Genomic DNA, 22,992 nt, shown 5'->3' on the forward strand with positions numbered 1-22,992 from the left:
TCACTGATTGCATGCTGCGGACATCTTTTACTACTTCCCCAATCTTTCCCAAGTTATAATTTCGAATACCCCTTACTTCCTGCTTGCAGATCAGTTTTGACAGTTCAGCGATTTCTATCTGATCTCTTGAGTTCGACACTTCTATATTTATCGTTTCTTTATTCGGTCCTTTGTTACTTGGGATGGCTTACCTACTGGTTGCCTTGGTGCCTTTACCTCCCATTTCAATTTCTGCTTCTGAAATCAGCCTTGTTACGGTTTCATTCATTACAGCTATGTCATTTTCATCTTCCTGTTCTAAAGCTGCATATTCGTTTGCAAACAGCAGCCTGAATCCGTCTGCTTTTGCCCTTACTGCGCCTAGGTTGGCCTCTTTCTTCTTCACTAGTTTTCCTCTTTCTCTCTTCAAATTGAGAGAAATCCTAGACCTCACTAACCTATGGTCACTGCCCTTTACCCCGTAGCTAACACTTCTACTTCCTGCACTATGCTCGGATCGGCAGAGAGTGTGAAATTTATTTCATTTCTAGTTTCTCCGCTAGGGCTTTCTCAGGTCAACTTCCTGTTATTCCATTTTCTAAAGAAGGTGTTCATTATTCGGAGTCTGTTTATTTGCGCGTATTCTACCAACATTTCTTGTCTAGTGTTCCTAGAATCGATGCCGCAGTTGCCAACTGCTTGCTCCCCAGCCTGCTTTTTCACCGCTTTCGCATTGAAATCGCTCATGACTACAGTATACTGAGTTTGCACATTTCTCATTGCTAATTCAACATATTCATGCACCTGTCCTATTTATTAATCGTCATGAGTGGAAGTTGGAGCGTAGGCTTGTGCTACCTTTATTCTATATCTTAGCTTTATTACGACTCCTACCCTTTCAGTATTGCAGTGGAATTCATCATTGTTGCCCGCTGTGTCCTTATGAAGTAGAAATCCTACCCCGTATTATCTCTTCTTTAGAATATCTCTGTAGCAGAGGACGTGGCCGTTAGTCAGCACTGCAAAAACTTTATCAGTTCTCCTAATCTCACTAAGGCCAATAATACCCGAGGGAATCCCTGATAATTCCCCAAAAAGCCCTGCTAAGCTAGTCGCAATCGAGAGGGTTCGCGTGTTGAACGTTTGTACTTTCAGTTTCCAGCAGCGGTATGTCCGAATCAAAGATTCTTAGCACCCTCTGCCACGTCGCAGGTCTGACTGCCGCCTTGGTAAGGCGCTCCGCAGCCACTGGTGACAGAGGGCCCTACGTTAGTAGCAAAAGTCACGAGGGGGGTAGTGGCTGAATACTGCACCAGGGAGGCCAATTCCTGTTCTGGTGAGCGGGCGTCTTTTGTTGAAGCTTAATGGGCCTTCCTAATTTGGTCGCACGCGGACTAGTATTGCCCCACTGGCTCTCGACAACTTTTTTGCCGTTGATAGGCGTCACTCCAAGCCTCAAAATCTAGTGAGCTTGAGGATGATTCAAACTTACGACCTTCAGATAAGAAGCCCGGTGTTCTACCTCTGCTTTGCACCCCCGCCTACTACACTGTAATAGGTGGTGGCGCACTCGGACACAGGCGACTACGCACTCACTCACACGCAAACATCCAAGAAAGGACCCCTCTTTCACACAAGCGCTCGCGTGAAACAGGAGTCCTTTCTTGGGCGTTGCTTTGTGTGTTAGTGCGTGCACGTATGGGAATGCGTTTTCTTGCGTTCTGGAGTTGTTGCCGAAATGGATTACCGACTAGCCCAGATACAAGTTCTTCCGGGTCTACCACTTCAATGGCCCAGAACGGGCCTCGTTCTTGTGATCATCCGTGCTTGAAACCCACCTGTATGGTGACGGCCGACGACCCGGGCCCAATGACGCCCACCAGGTTCTTGACGCGTCTCGCCGGTCCCTTGGGACAGGCGGGGGGCAACTCGGTGAGGTTCTGCCCGCTGACTCCGCTCGTCTCCTGGGCGCTGATAGCGTCCCGGATGAACTCGATGCTCTGCTCGAGGGCCGTGGGTGAATACCAGCACGAGTCCCTGATCTCGATGCCCAGTGTCACGTTGGGCAGCAGCGCATCATTGCGGTTGATGTCGTCGATAGTGTGCAGAGAGGCTTCCACGCGCTGGATGCCGTAGTGCTCGCGGACCTGTGCGAATGATGAGCGCGTTGCCATCGCAACGAGTGAGGCAGAGACTCATGGTCCGTAACCACACCATGCCCGCTACGAGCTCAAGCGCTAAATACGAGTATATGTGACTTTAGGGTGTGCAAAAGCGTAAGAAAGTTCAGTTTACATCAATGGGCCGTAGCTTCGCAACCTACAGCTCGTTGACCATCAGCTCTACACCATTCACCTTATATATATATATATATATATATATATATATTCAGCGAACAGCTAACAGTGGTATTGCGAAAATGAGTTACTTGTGGATTGATAAACAGACATCCCACGTTCATGATAACTCTTCATGTCTGAGCACGCTATTGCAATCATTTAAGTACAACAGGTCATACACAATATATTTGTATATAAACTTGAGTTGATTCTATGAAGTCGTCTCGTTATCTGTCGTGTTATGTGGTTATACGCGGCGACGTTAGGCTTCTACAGCCTGCGAAACTGTCGACTTCAGTGCGTGTTTTCGTGGTCTTTTGTGTACTTTCGCGTATTTACGGTAGTGTGTCTGTCTTCAGAATGTCATTGTACTCTCTTCTGTGCCTACCATTGCTTGTGTGCAGAACTTGACGAACGTTCATGCTCTAAGGCTGTATTCAGCGTTTTTAAATGATTTCTGGATTCTTACTTTTTCTTTGCCCCGCAACGAGGAGCCTGCCCGACTAAAAGCGCCAACATCTCTTTTAATTTCGAAACAATATTCAAAACTACCAAGTTTCTAAGCTTAGTGCGCTCTACAGTACATTCAGCTTGCCACTGACACGTTTAGGCTAAGCGAAGCTTTGCGTATGTCAACAGTTGCGGAAAACTCGAGGGCTAAGCGTTACAGCCATGATATCGTATTGACTGACGCGCTCCATGCATTGTAAGAGAACGAACACGATAATCAATTTGCGCTACGTATGCCTAAATACTAGGTGTCTGCTACGTAGCATTGCTAGTTGTAATTTGGCTCGTAAATAAGGCGTAACTACTTAAAGATCCAGATTGACCCGCATCATCAACTTCATTTTTTTTTTACACAGACTGCAGTTGTGTGTAGTTTGAAAACACTACTGCTGAAGATGGATGACACGCTTATTTGTCTTTTATCAAGACCAAATCACGCATTGCATCAGAAAGGTGATGCTATAAAAGTGAGAGCAAAAATGGGTTTTGCTATAACGACTTTCTCGCTCCTCTTGTTGTCTTCACTGTTAAACCATAACCAGGCAGTATCTCGCACTGAATCCTAACAGCAATTCTGTAGTTAAGAGTTTGCTGAGAGACTTAATCTTTAGAACGAGTCGCGAAGAACGTACATTGGGTTGTGCAGGACGCGCAACAGAACTGCGCTGATGTTCCTTGGATTTCTAAACATTATTCACGTTTACTATCCCTAATATTTAACGTAACCTTAGTGGAACTCAAGGATTTGAACACTGCCGGTCACAGGGATAATGTCATTCATACCTATACGAAACAACTTACTCTTTCCTGTTTTTAACCAGCAGTGCAACGTGCAAGGAGGCTTACCCCCTTTTTAATGTTTCGGTCGCACCAATGGAAGAAGCATGTTCGGATGTAATACTCCAAGAAATTACTGTTTTCCCAATGCATACAGGACACAACGATAGGTTCGTGTGAAACTTTGAATGTCTGATAGGTTGCGACAGCCAACTGTAGCAACCGCATTTACTTACAATGCGCAACACGCCCACAGAACTTCTCCCAAGGTCTTACTCAGTAAAGTCAGTGCCCAGAACTTGGTTCCTATCAATGCATTCGAGGTATCCTTTTTTTCCTGATGTGATCCATTCTGCAGATTAAGTTACAGCATAAAAAAGAATGAGGATATAAGTAGTTGAAACAACGGGGTATTCTTGCGCCAACCAAGGGGCTAAAGCCACAACCACCGCGTCCTTTCCTTGGCACCCCGTATATTTGCGCGTCACCACGCGACACAGCACTGCACGACGGGAAGCAACGGTGTAAATTGAGAAACTGAAAGGAGCTCAATTCCTGACACACATCAAGTTACACTTCGCCATTATCTTCTATTATAACCTCTCTCCTCTGTCCGCATTTGCCTTGTTCGACACAACAGGCCCTCCTTCCTAAAGCTAGGCAGGCTTCGTGCCCCTTTCGACGGCAGTTGCCAGCCCTCTCCTGCCCTGTTACCCACTACGTGCATTGAGAGCGCGTTTTCGTATCAAATAACAATAAAAACAAGAGGCCGATAGACAGGCAGGTACCTCTCCGCAGGTGCGCGTCTGCGCGTTCTTGGCGTCCGGTGACTGGTGCACGGGGAAGAGGGCGCCAATGATGAAGTCTCCCGGGATGCTGCCGGTCTGCCGCTGGGAGCTGAGCGGTACGGCGCCCTGTGCCCCGTACCGCTCGGCCGCCATCTCCAGAAGCAGCAGCAGCACGCAGACCTGCAGCAGCCACCTGCGAGTGCATGCAAATGGCAATCGATCAGCGCTCCGGCTATCAGTGCTGCTCGGGCAGGAATGAGAACGCATTTCTTAATTCACAAACAGTTCCCATAGCACGCCAGATCTGAGGGCATATCCTGGAGGTCAATGTACAGTTTGTTAGTTGGCTCTCAGTAGAGTAGAGACCTGCGCTTGTTGGTGCATTCTTTAGCGAAAGAACAACACATGGCGCACCAGGAGAACGGGGACGTGTAGAGACAGTGGCGACATCCACAGCACTTACGAGGTTAGTTAGCTGACCGACGCGCCACCAAGTTAGTTACAGAACGAAAATCTGTTTCCGTGCGTCGTCGTTAGTCGTTACCAAATAATTGCCCATACCCTGCTAAAAGGTGCTTGAAATGGCAAATACATCTGAAAGAATCGTACCGAATAGCAAAACTCCTTACTTAATTTTGCTGTGCGTTTCAAGAAACGCTTCCGCTTCCTTCTTACAAGGCTCGGCGAGTTGGGGCACAGCTTTGGTGACTTGTGCGAGGAAGGAGAGATAAGACAGAAACGATGTTGCGTCGAATGACACTGTCTCCAATTGCGCCCTGAACCTTACTTAGCCTGATTGTCTTTTTTTCTTTTTTAACTCTTTTCCACCACAACCTCAAAGACGGTAGTAGAAGAACTAGCCGAAAAGATCTGCGTAAGCTTCCTTAAATAACGTAAAAAAAAACACAGAATCACGCGTCTCTGACATGAAACCATGCCAAAACTTCTTAAGATGCACATCGAGTCACTATGCCTTCAGGAAAGATGAGAACAGCGCGACATCGTCCATGGTACCTCATGCGCCGCGTAGCAACGTGGCCTCGCGGTCCTTTCAGCTTCACACACTCGCATACGCGCGATGTTTGCAAATTCCACTCACGGTCAAAGTGACCGCACATCCGACGCGCTCGACATATCCGATATGAAAAGTTGCCAGCACCAGGTGGACCTCGTTATAGAGGGCAGAGTGTTTAAGCGCCCCCACCCCGCACGTGACCTTCAGCCAGCTGACGTTGCTGGTACCATGAAGGTCACAGCGGTCGGCCTGCGTGTCTAATGGATCCCGCGATGTATCAACGCATTTCAATGGCGCGTTGGCTGGCATCCCTTTGTTGTTTTCTCTTTTGTTTTTTGTCCAAAGCTGAGCACTCTTGTGCCGAGCGAGTGGCTTTATTTGTTCAATGGCCAGGCTAGCACTAGTCAGAATGGCCTAAGAAAACGGAAACGAGGAAGTCAAGGCTGGCGTTTCCACGCTCGTCTAAGTGCGTATTACACTAAAGTAGTCCAGCCTATAAGAACAAGAATTACCGGCTCAGTGTTTTCAGGTATTTCTCGTTAGGATAGATAGTGAAACACTGCTGCATGGATTACAGGTACGAACAGACGCACGTATACGACAACAAGGAGACAGACAGGACGAGCACCTTCTGTTTGTCCTCTCTCGTACTGTGCTGTCCGCTCGGTCTGCCTCTCATTGCCTGACGCTCTTTGGCCTTCCCTGGAACTTGCGTCATAAAACCCTATTAATCATCATCATCGGTCTGCCTGTCGTTATATCTCTACGTGCGAGCCCGCACGTGTCGTTCGTCTGAGAGCTCACGGCTAACTGCAATAGAACCGTACAGCGTAAAATGTTATTTACAGGATGTGACGATCCAAAGCTCACGCACCGACCAGCATGTACGACGCCACTCGGAGACGCCACGATAGTACGAAGCTTCCTGCACAAGCCGGCCTCGTGCCTTTGGCGCACTTCCGGTTTCCTGGGTTGTGGCGCTAAGATTAGCGTCGCCAGAGGCAATGTTACGGTAGTACTTCCTGACGGTGGTTTACACGTGCGTGTGGGAAGAATCCGCGATGTTACACATCATTAACTGAGCTTCTGAATTTGATTCATGTGAACATCACGTCCCAATGGCTGATGATTCTGGCCGATGAATTCTGGCCGATTATAAGATAGCGTTTGACGTTATGAAGAAACAGTTGCCGTGACGATGGCCAAACGCGGACGACACTTACGAAAGAGACGTTCTGGGACGAAAACAAAGTTCTTACGGTTCAGCTCTTCAGGTGCCAACGAATCGTAGTGTTGGACGTGTGATTAGAGACGCCAATGGCGAACAGCTCTTCCGAACGAAAAGCTGTGTGAATTCGGCCCGAGGTGCCAGTTGACACTTTTTGCCGCCGTATACCTAATCCTTTTATTCATGCTATCGTAAAGCTCTCAATTCTCGGGGTGCTGCCTGTCGCTTCTTTTCACTTTTGCTGGACTCTGTTCTCTACATATTGGCTGGCTGTTCTCCGTTAAGCTCAGATCGCTCGCCCCTCGTTGGTATACATCCGGTGACAGGCATCGGACTACCCCACTATCCCGGAAAAGAAACGTGTACATTCAGTCAACTAACCTGCCATACTGTTTCAACGCACACAACTTACGAGGAATGCCATGACACGTAGGTAATCGAGCGAGTGCGCAAAAGTATATGGGCGCCTTACTATAAACTAACCTTACTAAACGAACGAAACAATCGTGCAGTACAGTACGGGGCCGAGCGAGCGAGGGAGCGCGGGGCTCCGTGCGCGCATGCGCGCGCGCGCGTGCGCACCTAGCCGGCGTCGTGCGCCGGAGCGTTGCCGGTGCTCGGCGGCTAGTGCACGGGCACATGTGTTCGGCGGCGGCAGTTCCCGGCGGCCTGGGTCAGGGCGCCCCGCGTAGTCGCCGGCGTCGGCGCTCGCGCGCCGGGCCGCCGCACCGGCTCGAGCCGGCGGTCCCTCCACCGCCAGAGGGCATCGGGGTGGTGGTGATGGAGCCACGAACACCGCCGCCTGCAATGACAATGACAACGACGCTTATTTTCGCACCAGTACAGTGTAATGACACGAAGGAGCGTGCGGAAAAAGCTGTCACTTCGACAGCTTGACAAAGCCGCAGGCCCCCGCATTGGCGATTACAGCAACAGCAAACAATCAGTTTATAACTTATGAAAAATCGTACAGAAAGATAAGCATAGACAAAACAAAATTGCGTAGCAGAATGCAATCGTACAGGCATACATGAAGTATAAACATGTGTTCCTACACAGACAAATGCAATCTTCTATAGAGATGCAAAAGAGAAAAAAAAGGAAAGAAAAACAAGGAAAAGAAAGCCTGGGTGTACATTACTATGCAAACATTCTTCTTCTAGATGCAGATCAAGAACGAACAGAGCAAACATACTGTTCATGTCACGCAGAATGCAAGAAAAGCGTTACGTGTATGCCACAGAAAAACCTAAAGAAAACCGGAAGCCGACAAGGAGACGGAGGTCTGAAGTGATCACCATGGTAATCGAACAAGAAATGTCGCGGGAGCCAACGTTTCGACGACGGGGCTCACGGTCGTCAAGGGAGTAAATCTCCTCGCCGAAACGTTGGCTTCGGCGCCATTCACTGTTCGACCACTTGTGGTAACCGAAGAACCTGGCCACAGATGTCAAAAGCCCACTCAACGCCGGGCGCCTCAGAATCATTAATCAAAAGACTAGCGCAAATAACAGGGACACAGACAGAGAAGACGACAGGACAAGCGCTAAACATCAACTGAGGTTTTACTGCGAGAGAAGGTACATATACACATTTCGGTGGTGCATGCGCACACAGGGTTACAACAGTACAGGCACAATCTAATCAAAATGTGGCAAACTATTATGTAAGTACATTTTTTTTTTCATTTCTGGACAAGGCAAGTGATGTCGTGCTGACACAGTTATCACCCTCCCTGTCAATGTGATATGCCTCACAAATTTCATGCCCCCACCTGGCAAGGGGTCGCCCCAGAATCGGCGACCCCTTGCCAAAGATCATGTTTCTCAAAAATATTGGGTCACACAATTTCAAAGTTTTCAATTTCAAATTTCAATTTATAAACCTTCAAAGTTAAACTAACGCTTATTTTAAGGGGCCCTGAACCACCTCTCGGGCTTGGCGATTCACACCTGCTCAAACTCGGCTCCCTCGACTTACTGACAGCCTCACTCAAACTTACTCAAACCCACGGCCACTCGGACTCACTTGACTACCCCATGCTCAAACCCCTTATAGACTAGTCCGGGCTCACTCACACACCAACTCACGGGACGATCTCGGTCTGAGTAAGTCGACCCATCAGTCAGTTCGCCGACCTACGGCATGCAGTAAGGCTAACGAGCCACAGTAAAGCAATTTGTATTTGTAAAGTACTGTTTTAGGATGCTATTTTCATTGATGCGGCAGTAAAGGAATGACTATACTAGCGAAGAAAACAATGGCCATACTTCCATTTCTCGAATTTCGCGCGGACACCTCAACGCCGGTGGTGACGTAACGGGTTTCAGATCAGTTTGTCGCATTTGGGCTGTTTCGGCGCAACAAATGTTTTTAGAATTCGTTAAGTCGAGTAAGAGTAAACGCGGTCAGAATCCGTGACGTCATGGCGGTGAGTTGTGGGAGCCTCAGTAGAGCGTAGCCACGCGTCTTCCCTACGGCTGTGAGCTCCCTCTGGCTTACTAAGCCTACTGTTCAGGTATGAGCGGTAGCTTCGCTATTTGAAAGCATAATTCACTAACGCGGCCTAATATGACGCTCTAGTGCCACTCTACGTACGCTGGGCCCATGATCGCGGATATATTGTCACTGCGACATCCGGCCAGCATCCCGTATACCACGTTTCACACTTGCGCCACCGTGGAAGCTTCGTTACAAGGCGCTGCTGCTCTGGCCCCACGATATTGCGCTCGTACGCTGCTCCGAATTGGTGTAGGCGACTCTGGGATGCTATGGAGCGTGCGATACAGGGACACGTGTATTCGCACGCTGTCGCTTCCGATGATATGCCGACGCCGCCTCCATATAGCTTCCTCTCGAGCGCCCGACAGATTACTCCGAGACAAAGCGTATAGAAATGTTCAAGCACCCCTCCCGCCCTTGAGGTCTGTACAAATTAGGTAAATAAATTATTAATGAATGAACTTTATAAAATATTTATTTAGTCGTTTCGATATATTACCCCATAAATGAGGAATGACGCGATCTAGAAGGCTGGCAGTCTGTAAGTTGTAAACGAGACCCAGGTGACCCTTATAGCGCTCGTCGATCGCTTTAACACTAAAGGCATTTTGCAACAGAACTGCCACCAACGTCCTGTACAAGCCTGTCAGGGAAGATGCGTAATCGATGATGTATCGACATATTACCGTACAATAAACATCCCCTTATAGTAACGGTTAGCGTAACCTATTTCCAGCAGAATATAAGCGTGTTATATGCAAACGATCTTAGGCAACGATAAGCGCAAACAGGCTTCCTTTCACGCCGCTGCTAGTGTTCCATCATAAACTGTAGACAACAACTTTTACATATCTGGCCAGAAACGCCAATAAGTAGAACCAAAATGACTACGCGTGTTCTGCTCTTGTACTTTTCTTCCTTTCCTTCTTGTTTTTTTTTCTATCTTTTCTTTCTATCTTTCTATCTTATCTTTCTTTCTTTTTCCACTTTTTTTTTTCTTTGTTTTCTGGCTGCAACCGTTCGCTCAATAGTTGGCTGCAACCAATGGCTGCAACCGTTCGCTGCAATAGTTCGCTCCGGCGACACAAAAGAGAACTTGATGAAAAGTTTTGTGCCTCTTAGGAGTAGCGTTTTTAGTCGAACAGTAACATCGTCGCGCGATGAAACAATAAACATTTCAAAAAATCAAATAAAATATACGCAGAGGCATAAAGAAACGGGTGAGTAACGACGTTTTCGTATAGGCTTCACTGCACCCGACGAGGTTAAGCAAGCGACACGCATTTTGTGCGCGAATGAAAATGCCAGCCAGCCGGGCGAGCCTTTGTCCTTCGAGCTTTCCCGTTCCTGTAAAACGGGACAACAATGCGGCTAGAACATTTAGGAAACGCAGCCATGCTCGCATAGTTTTCGATTCGTCGTTAGCCACCAAAAAAACCGAAGCCTTCGTTCGCCCTTCGCCTCTCCGCCCTCGCCACGAGAACTGCCTTTGAGCGGCCATTCGGATGCATCGGATCGCCATTCAGGACGGGCTCAAACGAAACGTTTTCTCTTTCAACGATTCTTCGATCCTCCATTTATGAAAGCCTCCCGCTTGATCGTTCTTTGCTGTTGCGTCGATTTCGATCATGCGAGCAGAGTCTGTGGAAACACGCAGCGTCGTGGCCAACAATGCGCCTAGCGCACACGCACACACGCGCACACAATCGCACGCACAGATACACAAGGTCACATACACGCCAATGTATTATGGAATCTAACAGATACGAACACACACGCAAGCGAGCAGTGAATTACGCGTTCACATACCCAAACCCGCATCATACAGTCGGCCCACTCTGTGGGGCTGGTGCATCGTGTATTATGTCGTTATTTACCGGCACTCAGCGCAAAAAACCCAAAGGGAACCACGTCGCCGTCGATTCATTGCGCAAGGCCGCCGCAAACACGATGACATTTCTCGTTCGTCCGATTGTTTTTATCGATGGCGCAAGTGGGCCTTAAGCCTCTGTCGCGATAGCAATCGGCTAAAAGCATACGCCTCCACCCCCACCCCCCCCCCCCAACCATACAAACCCGCAAACGCACTAACGTACCCCCGCCTCCGTAACCTAACCCCCCCTCCCCTCCCGCCCCCCGAACCGAGAAACATGGCGTATGTTTGTGCTGCTGTTCGTGAGTTTGTTCGGAAAGGATTGAGCTTGCACAAGGATTTGCCCCCACCCATACCAAGTTTCAGGTCGACTGAAGCCAGTTGTCGCTTGATTTGCTTGCCGATTGCCGTTAGGCAGCATGCGCTGACGTTTTTTTTTTTTTTCGAGGTAATAAGAGAATAGAACGGACAGTATGTCCGGTACATAGTGGCAATGTTTTAACAAGAAGCACGAAGCAAGCCTGCACCCTTTCGCTGAACTCCATCATTTTAGTATGTTATCCGGAAGCGCTAGAGAATTTACACAAGCACGGCGAAATGACTGCCTTTTTTTTTCCTTTTTCTTTTTGTAATTCAGTCATGTTGACAGAAACGTGGTGAAATAGAATAGAACTCGCCAAATGCGTAAAATTATAGTAAAATAACAAAAACAATGTTTCAGGGCTACGTAAAGGTTCCTTGATACCAATTGCAATGGCCCTTGTTTTGCCCGAAACACATGGAGTAGTACAAAGCACGTAGTCATGCTAGTCCAATGCAGTCCAAGTCTCTATATATATCGCTACTTCAGTGTTCTATAAGCTTGTGCTCGAAACGGTAAACTTCATGGCAACGTGAGGTAATGGAGGCACATTATAATCTAGCAACTTGCGTAGACACTGAACATCCCATTCAACATCGAAACACTGAACATCAATTCTTGATTGTATGTTAGGCTAAGCATGCATTCTGGCAATTTTGTTTCCACTGATATTTGGTCTGGTTTCCGTGCGCAAATGTATTTGCGGACGCTGACACTTTCCTTTAAAAAGGTGAACCAGTCCGGTATGAATAACCTTCGTTGGCGAGTGACGCTCTTTTTGTCCTGTCATCTCTTCACACCGTCTCACATTCTATATACAGTATAACGAGAATTCAGCAAGGCGAGAAAGATTTGCAAAGCGCGGTTGCTCACCAGTGTTCAATCATAGGCGCGCGTAGTTAAGGAGAAAGCTTTGGCGAAACACTCGATGTAAGCCACCTTCCATCGCTCGTATTACTTGAATATCTCTCCTACATGTATTTGACCTCCGTGTAGCCTTTCGATGGAGGTACTGGATGTAACCGGGACAATTTAAAGAATTTAGCGTCCGATGATCATTCTTAAAAGCCACACGGCTTTCGCTCATTACGAGGTGAATAGCTGAAAGTGATTATTCACCACTTGACGCTGGTCGTTCTTTGTTTTTTTTTTCTTTACTCAAAAATTTATGGTATGAAGAGGCAAGCCTAAAGTCAGGATTCAAGCTGGTTGGTAAGACAGAGAACTGAAAGAGCACCGTAATAACCGGGATATACGAGTGCGAAACGAACAGCGCTCTACGCCTGTTTGCCTCCCACCTGTCCCCGTCTTTTGCGCTGTACCCTTAAAAGGCAAGCCTAAATGACGAAGGTCACAAAAGCCGCATGCCAAAAACACCTGCGACTCGACTGCAGGCTTGCGATTTTGTAGAACTACCTACTGCTGTGGCCTGCATTATAAAAATGCATGGGCGTAAAAATTCAGTGCGACCAGCACCTTCCGACGCATACATCCCACGAGATGCGACGAGGCAGCGAGTCCACGTGCACATTAATAAACCCGGTCGATCGGCTTTAATCGGTCCCTTGAGAGTCTCGCGCAGGAAATGAACACATTAGGAAAGGCTATCCGAACGTGTTATCTATTCGAGAACGCAAGTGTTACGAGACGGAGGTTTATTGCTGTTCTGTTCTTGTAGAAGTTTACTTTCGAGACATTGACTAAGAGAACTTGTACAGTACAAGACCCTGGCACTCAACGATGCGGTTTCAGTGCTAACATTTAAAATATGCACGCAAGAACCAAACTGTATAGTACACGCTACCAACATGTACAACACTGTAGAAGCCAATCTTCTGTAATGTTTTGACCAATCGTAACACGCTCGCTCAGCTTTATGCGTCATCACGCTTATAAGTACCGAGGTTTCTTTCTCTTCGAAGATGTCAGAACTGTTCTCCACGGTAGCCTATAAGCCAGGTTAACGGACAGCTAATCACGGAAAGAAGATTTTGGTACGTCTGTGTACAAGTGCGTGATAATGTCCATTGCACCTGTGAGTGCCTGTATTTGAGCTTTCCTTTTTTAGAGCAAAGCTGTTAATGGCTAGGGTTCCGTCCATTTTTTTTCGTTTCCGTCAACAAATGTATGTGAGCAAAAAACTATCACCATCAGCGATGGCTCGTTTCACTGTTCGAGCGTTCGTCGTCGTCGTCTTCTTCCACATAGGCTCCATTGCCGCTCATCATGCCAGCGTTCCCATACTGCCCCTACCTCAGCGAAGGCGCTGACGGAACTGGCCCACTGCCAGTCGGAGCGGTGATTTCGGTCTCAAATTCTTTGCCTCAATATATCGCAAAATAAAAACGCGAATGTATATAACGAACGTATAACACGAATGAACGCGGATGAATAAAAATAAATGCGTGAGCGTACCTTTCGTCACAATGACCCCCGACCAAGACAATAAATGCGTTCGTACCTTTCTTCCATATTCTGTGTCTCCCCTTTGTCGTGTGCTGCACAGCTTCGCTGGTCATCCATCTTCACAGAGTGTAATGGCTCGTGATTGACTTTTTATTGTCCTGCTATGTTTCCTAGTATTTGTCCATTTTTTTCGTCTTACATCAAAGCGCCATATCATTCACCTCCATACCTCCCTTTCTTAACTTTCTCCCTTCCTTCCTTCAGTCTATCATCACAGTTGTAGTGTGGTAGGCATCATCGCGCATATAAGGTCAATATTTCCTTGCTTAAAAGCCAGTTGCAACGGAATGCCACTTTCCCTAAATTAGTAATACATAAGCAGTACAGTATACCACTGAAGCACTCTTGACAAGAACTGCACGGCTAGTAATTGCTTCATTTTCTTATTAGAAGAAGTTTAGTAGCACCTATGCAGACGACGCGCGCATTTGTTGGTTAGCGGATATGACCTATGTGTTAGCACGTCGCCTCTGAGATTAGTTCTCTTTTTTTTTTTTTCCGGTGCGTCGTTAGCAGCTGCGGGCACCACCGAATCTCGGAGGTCATGCCGAAGAGCCGCGCGTTGTGTCACGCGCACGCGCCGCTTTGGGCGAGTTGTAATGACGGCGCTTCTTTTCTTTTCCCTGTTTTTTTTTCCTTTTTCAGTTTCCGTATGAAAGCCGTCTATATTTTCGAGCTTTTTGTGACACATCCACTTGTATTTGATACGTAAGGTATTGCACGGAGACTGTTTTATACTTACACTATCTGAAACTAAGATTCTAACGCGGTCCAAATTATCGCTGTAGTTGTCCTTTAACTTGAACTCAGTCCTTCTCTCGTTTTAGTGTAGACCAACACAACGCTCTTCACAGTCAACACGGGAGAGAGCGCTTTACTCGATGACGGCACGGCAGTAGCGACGACAGAACAGATATGACAGCGACAAACGGCACGACGAGTGCACGATGACGGCGACGATGACGACACGATGACAACAGAATGACGAAACAGTGACGGCACGATTGCGGCGCAATTGGTCCACGTGTCGTGGACCTGGAAAAGCTCATGGGTGTGTAGAGAGATGTACATAAATTTTCAGTTTCCTTCTTATAAGCATAGGTCCAAATTCATAAAGCTTTTCGTTCGTAACTGTTGTTTGCCATTGGCCAGCCGCCTTCGCAAATAATATGTTCGGCATCGGGTTTGTCTGGAATTTTCTCTTACGAAAAATTCTATTGCAAGAGCTTTTTATCAATACAGGTCACGGGCCCGTATTCCCAAAGCATTTTCTTGTTCGTAAATGCTGTTTACTATTGGGCGGCCGCTTTTGTTGTTAGTTTTATGTCCGACGTCGCGAATGACTCGAGTCTGCTCTTTTCCTTTAAATGCGGGTAATGACGATCATATCGGCGACAGATGTGATAAAATCTAGATAAAGCGCCTTTACTAGCTACTATAGTGCTGCAATTATGTGTGGCGGTGAATGCTGTTTACGGTCATTAGTGCTATCGCGCTCAATATGAGCTACAACGCGAGAGCGCGTTGAAAAGCGCTCGCACGTTGTAGCTCATACTGAGCTCGACAGCACTTGTGATGAAACGTGCGCAGGCCAAATAAAATTGTAAAACGCAGAGGGCGTATTCATATTACCCCAGAACTGTTCGTAAAAGCAGATGCCGCCCATTCACGATGTCAGACATATCATTACGGAGGGCGGTCGGCCAATGGTAAATAACACTTAAGAAGGAAAAACTTTGTGAATTCCGCCTCAGATTCCCACATTTCGGGGCCCACAGGGATCGGTTGCTCACAGTGACGGCACATATTGAAATCATGGTTCCCAATCGGCAGCCTTATGGGTATAGAAACGTCTTACTCTGTATCTCAATATATGAAGTGGTGATTACACGGTTCATTTCCAATCACGTTCCCTTCCTCCCAAGCGGGTTTGGGAGGAAGGAACCACACAATCATTTGCCCGCCTTAAGCTGTACCCAACGCCCGCATCAGTAAACTCTGAATAAATTCTTATTGTGCAAACCGAGCTGCGCTCTTTATGGCACGAATCTAAAAGTTTCTTTATAGTTTCCACTGGCCCATCTGAATTGCAAGTATTCCGAATTAGAAGTACGCCGAATTACAAGTACTCCGAATTACAAGTACGCCGAATTATAGGCGCATCAACACGGAACAGCCGCCGCAGTGCTGCTGCTGTTCGGGTCGCCATCTTGGCCACCGTTGGCCTACGTGTAAATATATTGTAAATAGCCTTGTGCATCAGCTACGCTTAACAATATTATCAGGCGTACATTGTCCCTACAACGTGACAATATTTTTATAGCTATATCAGTGGACGCTGCATTATGGCGCCAGAATTTTTGTGTCGATAAACGGTGATGCGGTGTCAAGACTGTTCCTTTTTTTTTTTTGCTTTTTCTTCCATTCCCATCTGGTATTCATGTACCTGGGGCCCTATAACGTAAAACTATTCCACTATGTTTTTAGTCCAATCTCCTGACGTCAAATTTGCATAATCAACGACGCAAGCATCGGGCTGTGACCTGCAGGGTTGTCTGAACAAACCAATCAAATGCTCTCCTTGTTTATAGGAGGTCCCTTTGGTTTGCTTTAAAAACGAATAACATTTCCTATAGTGAGCGGCCTGCCTTATCTAATTGGCTGACAAGAGGTGAGGATCACGCTCAAGTGGAGCAGGATATCGTGGGGCCGAGCCAGTGCACTGAAAATCGATAACCAGATGGGGAGGGTGGTGCCGGCGTCTGCGATTGGTCCGTTTTCCTTTGCTTAGCTTGCGGTGGCTGGTCAAAAATCGCGGTGGCATGCAACCGAAGGTTAAGAATGCCGCTGAGACGGATCCTCAGCAAAGAATAGCCGGCAGATCGAGGTCGCAAACGTGCCGAAGGTGCTTGAAAACGTTACACGGCCACGCAAAAAGGTTTATTGTACGCAAATAAATACATGCTCTCCGGCAGGTGCGAGTAGCCAGTGTCTGAGCGAACGACGGCAGCCATCTTTTACTGCTTTCGGAACGGGGCAGCCTGCAACTATTCTGAAAAAAATTCCGTTTTGTTCGGTATATTAATGCATATTTAACGCGTACACGTCACTTTGACGCGGTGAACTTTCGCAGTTTTGTGACGTCGTGTGACAGGCAGGTGAAGTGGGTGCAGCCCGAAAACTTTTGACCAATAGCCGTGGGCTAATGGCTAAAAGGCGTCGAATCAGAAAAAAAAATATATATTTTTTTGTTTTTGTTCAGTCCAACGATGCATAATCAGTGCGTACGCGTCCTATCAGATTGGGAGCTAACGCGGTTTTCGTGACGTCGTGTGACGGACAGGCGAAGGGGGCGTGGTTCAAAAAAGTTCTTGACCAATCATGGAGGGCTGATAGGAGCATCGGAATAGAAAAGTATGGAACAGCTTTACGTTATAGCGCCTTGTTTTTACTGTAGACATTCAGATCCACCATCACGCCGCAGCCATTAGTCGAGAATTTTCGTGTAGCCCCATTGTATACATAAACAGCGACTGGGCACCAAGCAAGGCGTGAAAGTATAACTTAGCGCTCAAACAGCATTTAGAGTTATAAATTAACGATCGCCACTTGCACCTCAAGAACCGCTTCAAGCCTGTAACGTCCAGTCTTAATCATTCGCAGCATGCCGTCAAAGCGTGCTGAAAGCGAGCTCTAATCTTTACCGTTCATAACGAACAGTTCGAGCTAATAACGCCTGGCACAGTGCGTGGGCATGCGTTCCTTATCTCTTACCCGTCGCCCACGCGGTAAATGGAGGCCGTGGAAATCGCGCGGAAATTGCACGACAAACCGGAGCTTTACGACGGCGAACCGCATAAACTCGGCCGTTCTCCGCGTTACACACTAACGTGCGCGACCAGTGAAGAAGCAAACGAAACAGCCGCCCCCTCTGGGGAGGATCGACGGCGAGCGTTGTACGAAAGATCGTTTCGGAGGTAATGTTTCCGCAAGTATAAAACGTGCATTCAGCGCCAGAAGCAGTGCTCGCTATACGTTGCAGTATGCCATTTGCTGGATTAGTACGTATATATAACTACGGGCATCACTGCAGGCACGGTGCGCATTGAAAACGCTGTTACGAGGCCGTGGAGCAGCAGCCCTACACACGTACAGCTTCGCGTTGGCTTCGTGCCTCCATCGCGTGTGGGGAAATGAAAGCACGCGCGCAGCAATCGTTCGGGAAAGCCGCAACGATGTAGCGAGGGTGGAGGGGGGGGGGGGGGGGGGCGCTCTATACGCGAACGTGAGGGCCCCGCACGGGGAGAGACGTGCGGCAACCCTAATGCCGGAGGACGCGTAATCGGTGGCTGCCGCTTCGACTCGTGGGTGCCCGCTGCCGGAATGAGCCTTTGCTCTCTCGGACGTAAAGCAATGATTGTTTTAGCGGGCATGCAACGCGAAAGACCAACACCACGTGGAAAGACAGAGAGAGAAAGAGAAGCGCTAAAGGTGGCGCCATGTCCCACAGAGCGATGTGCAAGGTCCTCTGGTGAATTTAGGAGCAACGCAGGTTGGCAGTTTTGTGGTGTTCCCTTGACCCCTCTTCCCCCCCCCCCCCCCCCCCCCCGCACACACACATATTTCATGTACCCGCGTGTGTGTGTGTTTTATGTGTACCTTAACTCCATTCACTTATCCTCGGTTCCGCGCCGTTTATGCATTCGTACAGAAGCCTGCTCATTCCGAGTACCAACTTCATCGGTATTATAATGCGAGCCTTGCCTATATATAGGACTTGAATTGGCTTTAATTTGTCTTGCGTGTAATAAACGGAATTCATTACGCAGTATAAGCAAAAGAAGTAAAGAGCGCAGATTAAGCTTCAGATTCAAAGGACGGCCATAATTCGTTAAAAGTAATGGGATCGTATTGCATACTAAGCTGCAGATTCAAAGGACGGCCATACTTCGTTCAAAGTAGCGTGATCGTATTACGCACCTCAAGAAAAAAACAGCTCATGGTATTAGGGCGCTCATTAAAGCTAGATCCTTCTTCCCACAAGTCACTTTCATCACGCCTTTTTTTCCATCCATACGTAGTCATATAACATACGGCATTGCTGCGTGGACAAATACGTATGAAACTAACCTCTCGTCAGTTAAACACATCCAGAATCAAGCCTTTCACATCATTCATGGTCAATATTATATTTCTAACGTCAGTTCACGTCTACGCACTAGTAGCACTTTACTTATTCGCAAATGAATCAGATTCTTGCTATTTTGTTCCTCAAGCTACCACGAGAGGGTTTACATCATGAGTTTATTAATGTCGATATGCTTGAGAATAATGCTTGCACCAGATTTGCGCATAATAACAATGTTCTTCTACCCAAACTGAGCAGTAATATGGGAAAAATGACATCTGCCTTTTCAACCGTCAGTTTTCGGAATGCATTTCCAGTAACATTGAGAATGGTGCCCATTATTTTATGTATTCAAAAGTGCGCTTAAATATCTTTTTCTAGATAGCTAACATTTCATTGCCTTTTAACCTTATTTTTGTTGTTGTTTCAGTTATCTCTCCTAAGAGATTGTGTCTTTATTTTATTGAAATGAAAATAAAAGAAAGAGACGTGGTCACCTTATAATGGTGTGTATTAATTTATTTGACTTTGTCTCCTAACAAATCTTTCCTGTTTGCGCGTTTTTATTCCTGAGAATACTTATATGCACCTTTGTCTATACATATTAATGAGTTGTATAATTATTTACGCTCCCCACCCCCTATTCTTGCCGTATTTCATTTCCCCTTACCCTTCCCCCCGTGCAGGGCTCAAAACGAGAATCTTCTCCGGTCAACTTCCCTGCCGTTTTCACACGGTTTATCTCTCTCTCTCTCTCTCTCTCTCTCTCTCTCTCTCTATATATATATATATATATATATATATATATATATATATATATATATATATATATATATATATATATTATTCTTTTCAGTGATACATTTTCTTTTTACCATTTTATTGTTTGATTATGCCTTGTAAAGTTATATTGTCTAGATCGCTCTTTTAATTGTGTATTTACGCATTAGTCTGCGCTTTCTTTATTGTTTTTGTTGTTTTATTTGCTGCTTGTATATTTTTTTCGATACATTACTAGACAACCAAGAGCCCCGTCCCAGTTGTTGACTATGGGACCCTTCTCTATGTGATTTTTATCATTCCTTGTTACCTTTATGTGAACATAATAAATATTCTTCTTCTTCACGCGCCGTGCCTAAGGTTGCCGCCGCCGAGCTGCTGCTGCTGCTGCTGCTGCTGCTGCTGCTGCTGCTGCTGCTGCTGCTGCTGCTGCTGCTGCTGCTGCTGCTGCTGCTGCTGCTGCTGCTGCTCCTACTGCGGTCGTCCGATTTGTTGCAGCTTCGTTACCTCACGCTCTTCCATGGAATTCACTCCATCGTGTAAAGACCCAAGCGTAACTTCCTGCATTTGCACAATGCTGCCAAACGCTTTCTTTAAGCTTCTCTTGTAGGGACGCTGAAGAGAGAAACAGCAAATAAGTTTGGATCGACTAAGTACGTTGTTGTTGTTGTTGTTTTACTCTTTTTTTCCTTATTACCGCGATAAGCAGTTAATTGCGAGAATAACGAAGAATAGCCAAACTTCCCCGTCTTGAATTTCTCACCGATACCACATTGCTGGTTCGTCATGAATGTGGCTGTTTGCGCACAAGACGAGGACAAAGTTTGGGCACGTCCTGCCGACATGCCCGAACTGTCGCCTTATACTGGTACGTCATTCTGACGTCAGCAATGTTGAACCTAGTTTCTCGTATTGGAGGCCGTCGGGGCGCAATAAACATTCTCAAAACTCGCTAAGTTCCGTCTTTGGCTTTTGCTTGGACACAATGTAGCCCGTCTTTACCGATAAAATTACCGACCTCACGTGGTTATAGCTACAACGTCAGGGCCAGTTCACGCGAAAGCTGCACCACGACGTCGCCAACCGTGCTCTGCTTTAGCGTGTCTTCTTGCTTATCTAACCTCCTCTGACGCTAAGACTGGCTTCTTTTCTTTCTTTTTCTTGGCATACTGCAGAGCGCAATTTACCAACCGCTCAAACCCACTTTTCTCTCTAGTGTCTTTTTAGAGCCTCACCGTCTGTATAGTCTATGAGGCCTGAGCTGCAAGGGCAGAGTTTCGTCCCCACTCTGTAGTCACAGCTGCCGGCTGTTACCCGAGCCAGAGCAGTCACTAGACGAGCCCCGGAGAAGAGCGGCACGCAAGCGGCGGGGGGAAGGGGGGGGGACAGAAGTTCCCCCAACGAAGCAGCCGAATGCTGCAGCTGCCGAGATGCGCTGCTGCGGCGTGGGAATGACAGCACGTGCGCGGCCGGCAAGTCGGCGCGCCGCAAAGCGCCTCGGAACGCGAGAAATCATCTTACAGCACGGAGCCACTCCGTTCAGAAATCAGCTTCCTCGCTCGAGCTCCCAGGCGCGAGTCGCATACCGTTAGCGCACGTTCACGGCGGCGTAGGCGCCCTCTGTAGCTGAAGTACGTGCGCGTATTGACGCTAACTCCCCCCCCACCCCCCCCCCACAAAAAAAAAGAGGAAGCGACTGGCAATGTGCCACTGCCGCGGCGATGCTGAAAATGTTAAGCTCTGAATTCATAGAGCTTTCGTTCGTAAAAGCTGTTGCCTTTGACCGGCTGTCTTTGTTAAGAATATGTCCCACACCGCGGTTGCTTGGGAGCTACTTGTACGACTTTTTCAAGCGCAAGAACCTTTCCTTGTGTGTGTCTTTGGGAACGCAGGTGCAGAACGGCTCGGTACGGAACTGTTTCATGAAGGACTATACATGTTTCCGAAATATAACAGACTATATGCTTCCGACGTGTTTCCAGCTCCGTTTCTGAAACGCACACGTGCGCATGCGTAAGTTTAGATGGAAGAGCTGTCCAAGACAGACGACGCACCAACAGGACCATTGAACTACACTGATACTCTACCACATTACAGAGGTAGCAGGAGACGCTTTCCGCCAGCACACCATTGCCTTAACCGAGCAGATGCGGTCGCGTGGCGACGGCTACGACCTGACTCATTCCCGTGTCTCTTTTACCTTCACCTCTTCCGCTCCACACCATATCCCTCATACTCTCCTATAGTGTGGGGCAAGAGAGAGAGAGCAAATGATAAAGGAAAGGTAGGGAGGTTAACAAGGACTGAGCCAGGATGGCTACCCTACACTGGGGAAAGGGAAAAGGGGACGGAAACATTAAAAGAAGAAGCGGAAGTCTACTGGGGATATCGTTCGGTCACTCAGTCCGGATCACAGACGCTGTCTCAATCCAGCTGCTTTCAAATATCGTAGCAGTGCTATTGTGGCGTTTTGTAGCTGCGATATGCGAGGCTATGGTCCCAAGATCTTGTTCAAGGTGAACAGTGTTCTACCTAGCTGACTGAGAGCTGTGCAGAGGTCATGTCTTCCATTTTCAAAAGATAGGCAGTAGCACAGTAGATGTTCTTTAGTTTCCTCGACACTGGAGACATTGCCGTCGGAGCTATCAGCCATTCCAATCAAAAACGCATACGCAATGGTGAATGCGACGCCCAAGCGTAAGCGGCACAGCATTGTTTCCTCATTTCGCGGAAGCCCTGTGGGGCAAAGCCCACAATATATAACAGTGCACCTGGGAATGCCCACACCCTCCTGGTTACTCACCAATTCATTCGCATTAACCTTCATCCTGGGAGACTGCGCTGACCAGCTTAGACCCGCAAGAGCAGCGACGGCTGATCAAGCGGGCCCACGGAGTGGCGCGAGCCAATGGGGCTCTGAACTAAGGGCTCTACTCTACGAGGAAGTCGTCCCACCTCATTAACAATAAACGTCTCTCTCTCTCTCCCTCTCTCTCTCTCTGTCTCTCTAGATGCTAGTTTGCACAACCAAGTTCATTATAAAGATCGCACCAGTGTCAAAATACGGAGGCGGTATTCTCGAGCGACCACTGTCGGGTGTGCGGTCGCTTGCGCGAGATCTTGCGCGACTCGCCGCTGGACACGTCAAAGCATAAAGCCGACAGCATTCCTGGCACTGTGCGAGAATAGCAGGGGAAGACAGCACGGGAAATCTCGCGAACGTGATCGCACATCCGAGTTCATCGT

General features: G+C 47.6%; 1 protein-coding gene across 1 annotated transcript in view; it reads right to left on the reverse strand.

The window, feature by feature from the left end:
• Window positions 1-22,992, reverse strand: part of LOC126522689 (metabotropic glutamate receptor 5-like) — a 402,455-nt gene that overhangs the window by 131,018 nt on the left and 248,445 nt on the right. Inside the window, exons 3-5 of the mRNA XM_050171464.3 lie at window positions 7,219-7,438; window positions 4,394-4,586; window positions 1,818-2,126 (exon numbers count right to left, since the gene is read on the reverse strand). Of these exons, the coding sequence (XP_050027421.2) occupies window positions 1,818-2,126; window positions 4,394-4,586; window positions 7,219-7,277 (561 nt within the window). The 5' untranslated portion in view covers window positions 7,278-7,438. The remainder of the gene's footprint in view (window positions 1-1,817; window positions 2,127-4,393; window positions 4,587-7,218; window positions 7,439-22,992) is intronic.

This window comes from Dermacentor andersoni, chromosome 6 (genome assembly GCF_023375885.2).
Source record: "Dermacentor andersoni chromosome 6, qqDerAnde1_hic_scaffold, whole genome shotgun sequence".
Taxonomy (NCBI): Eukaryota; Metazoa; Arthropoda; class Arachnida; order Ixodida; family Ixodidae; genus Dermacentor; species Dermacentor andersoni.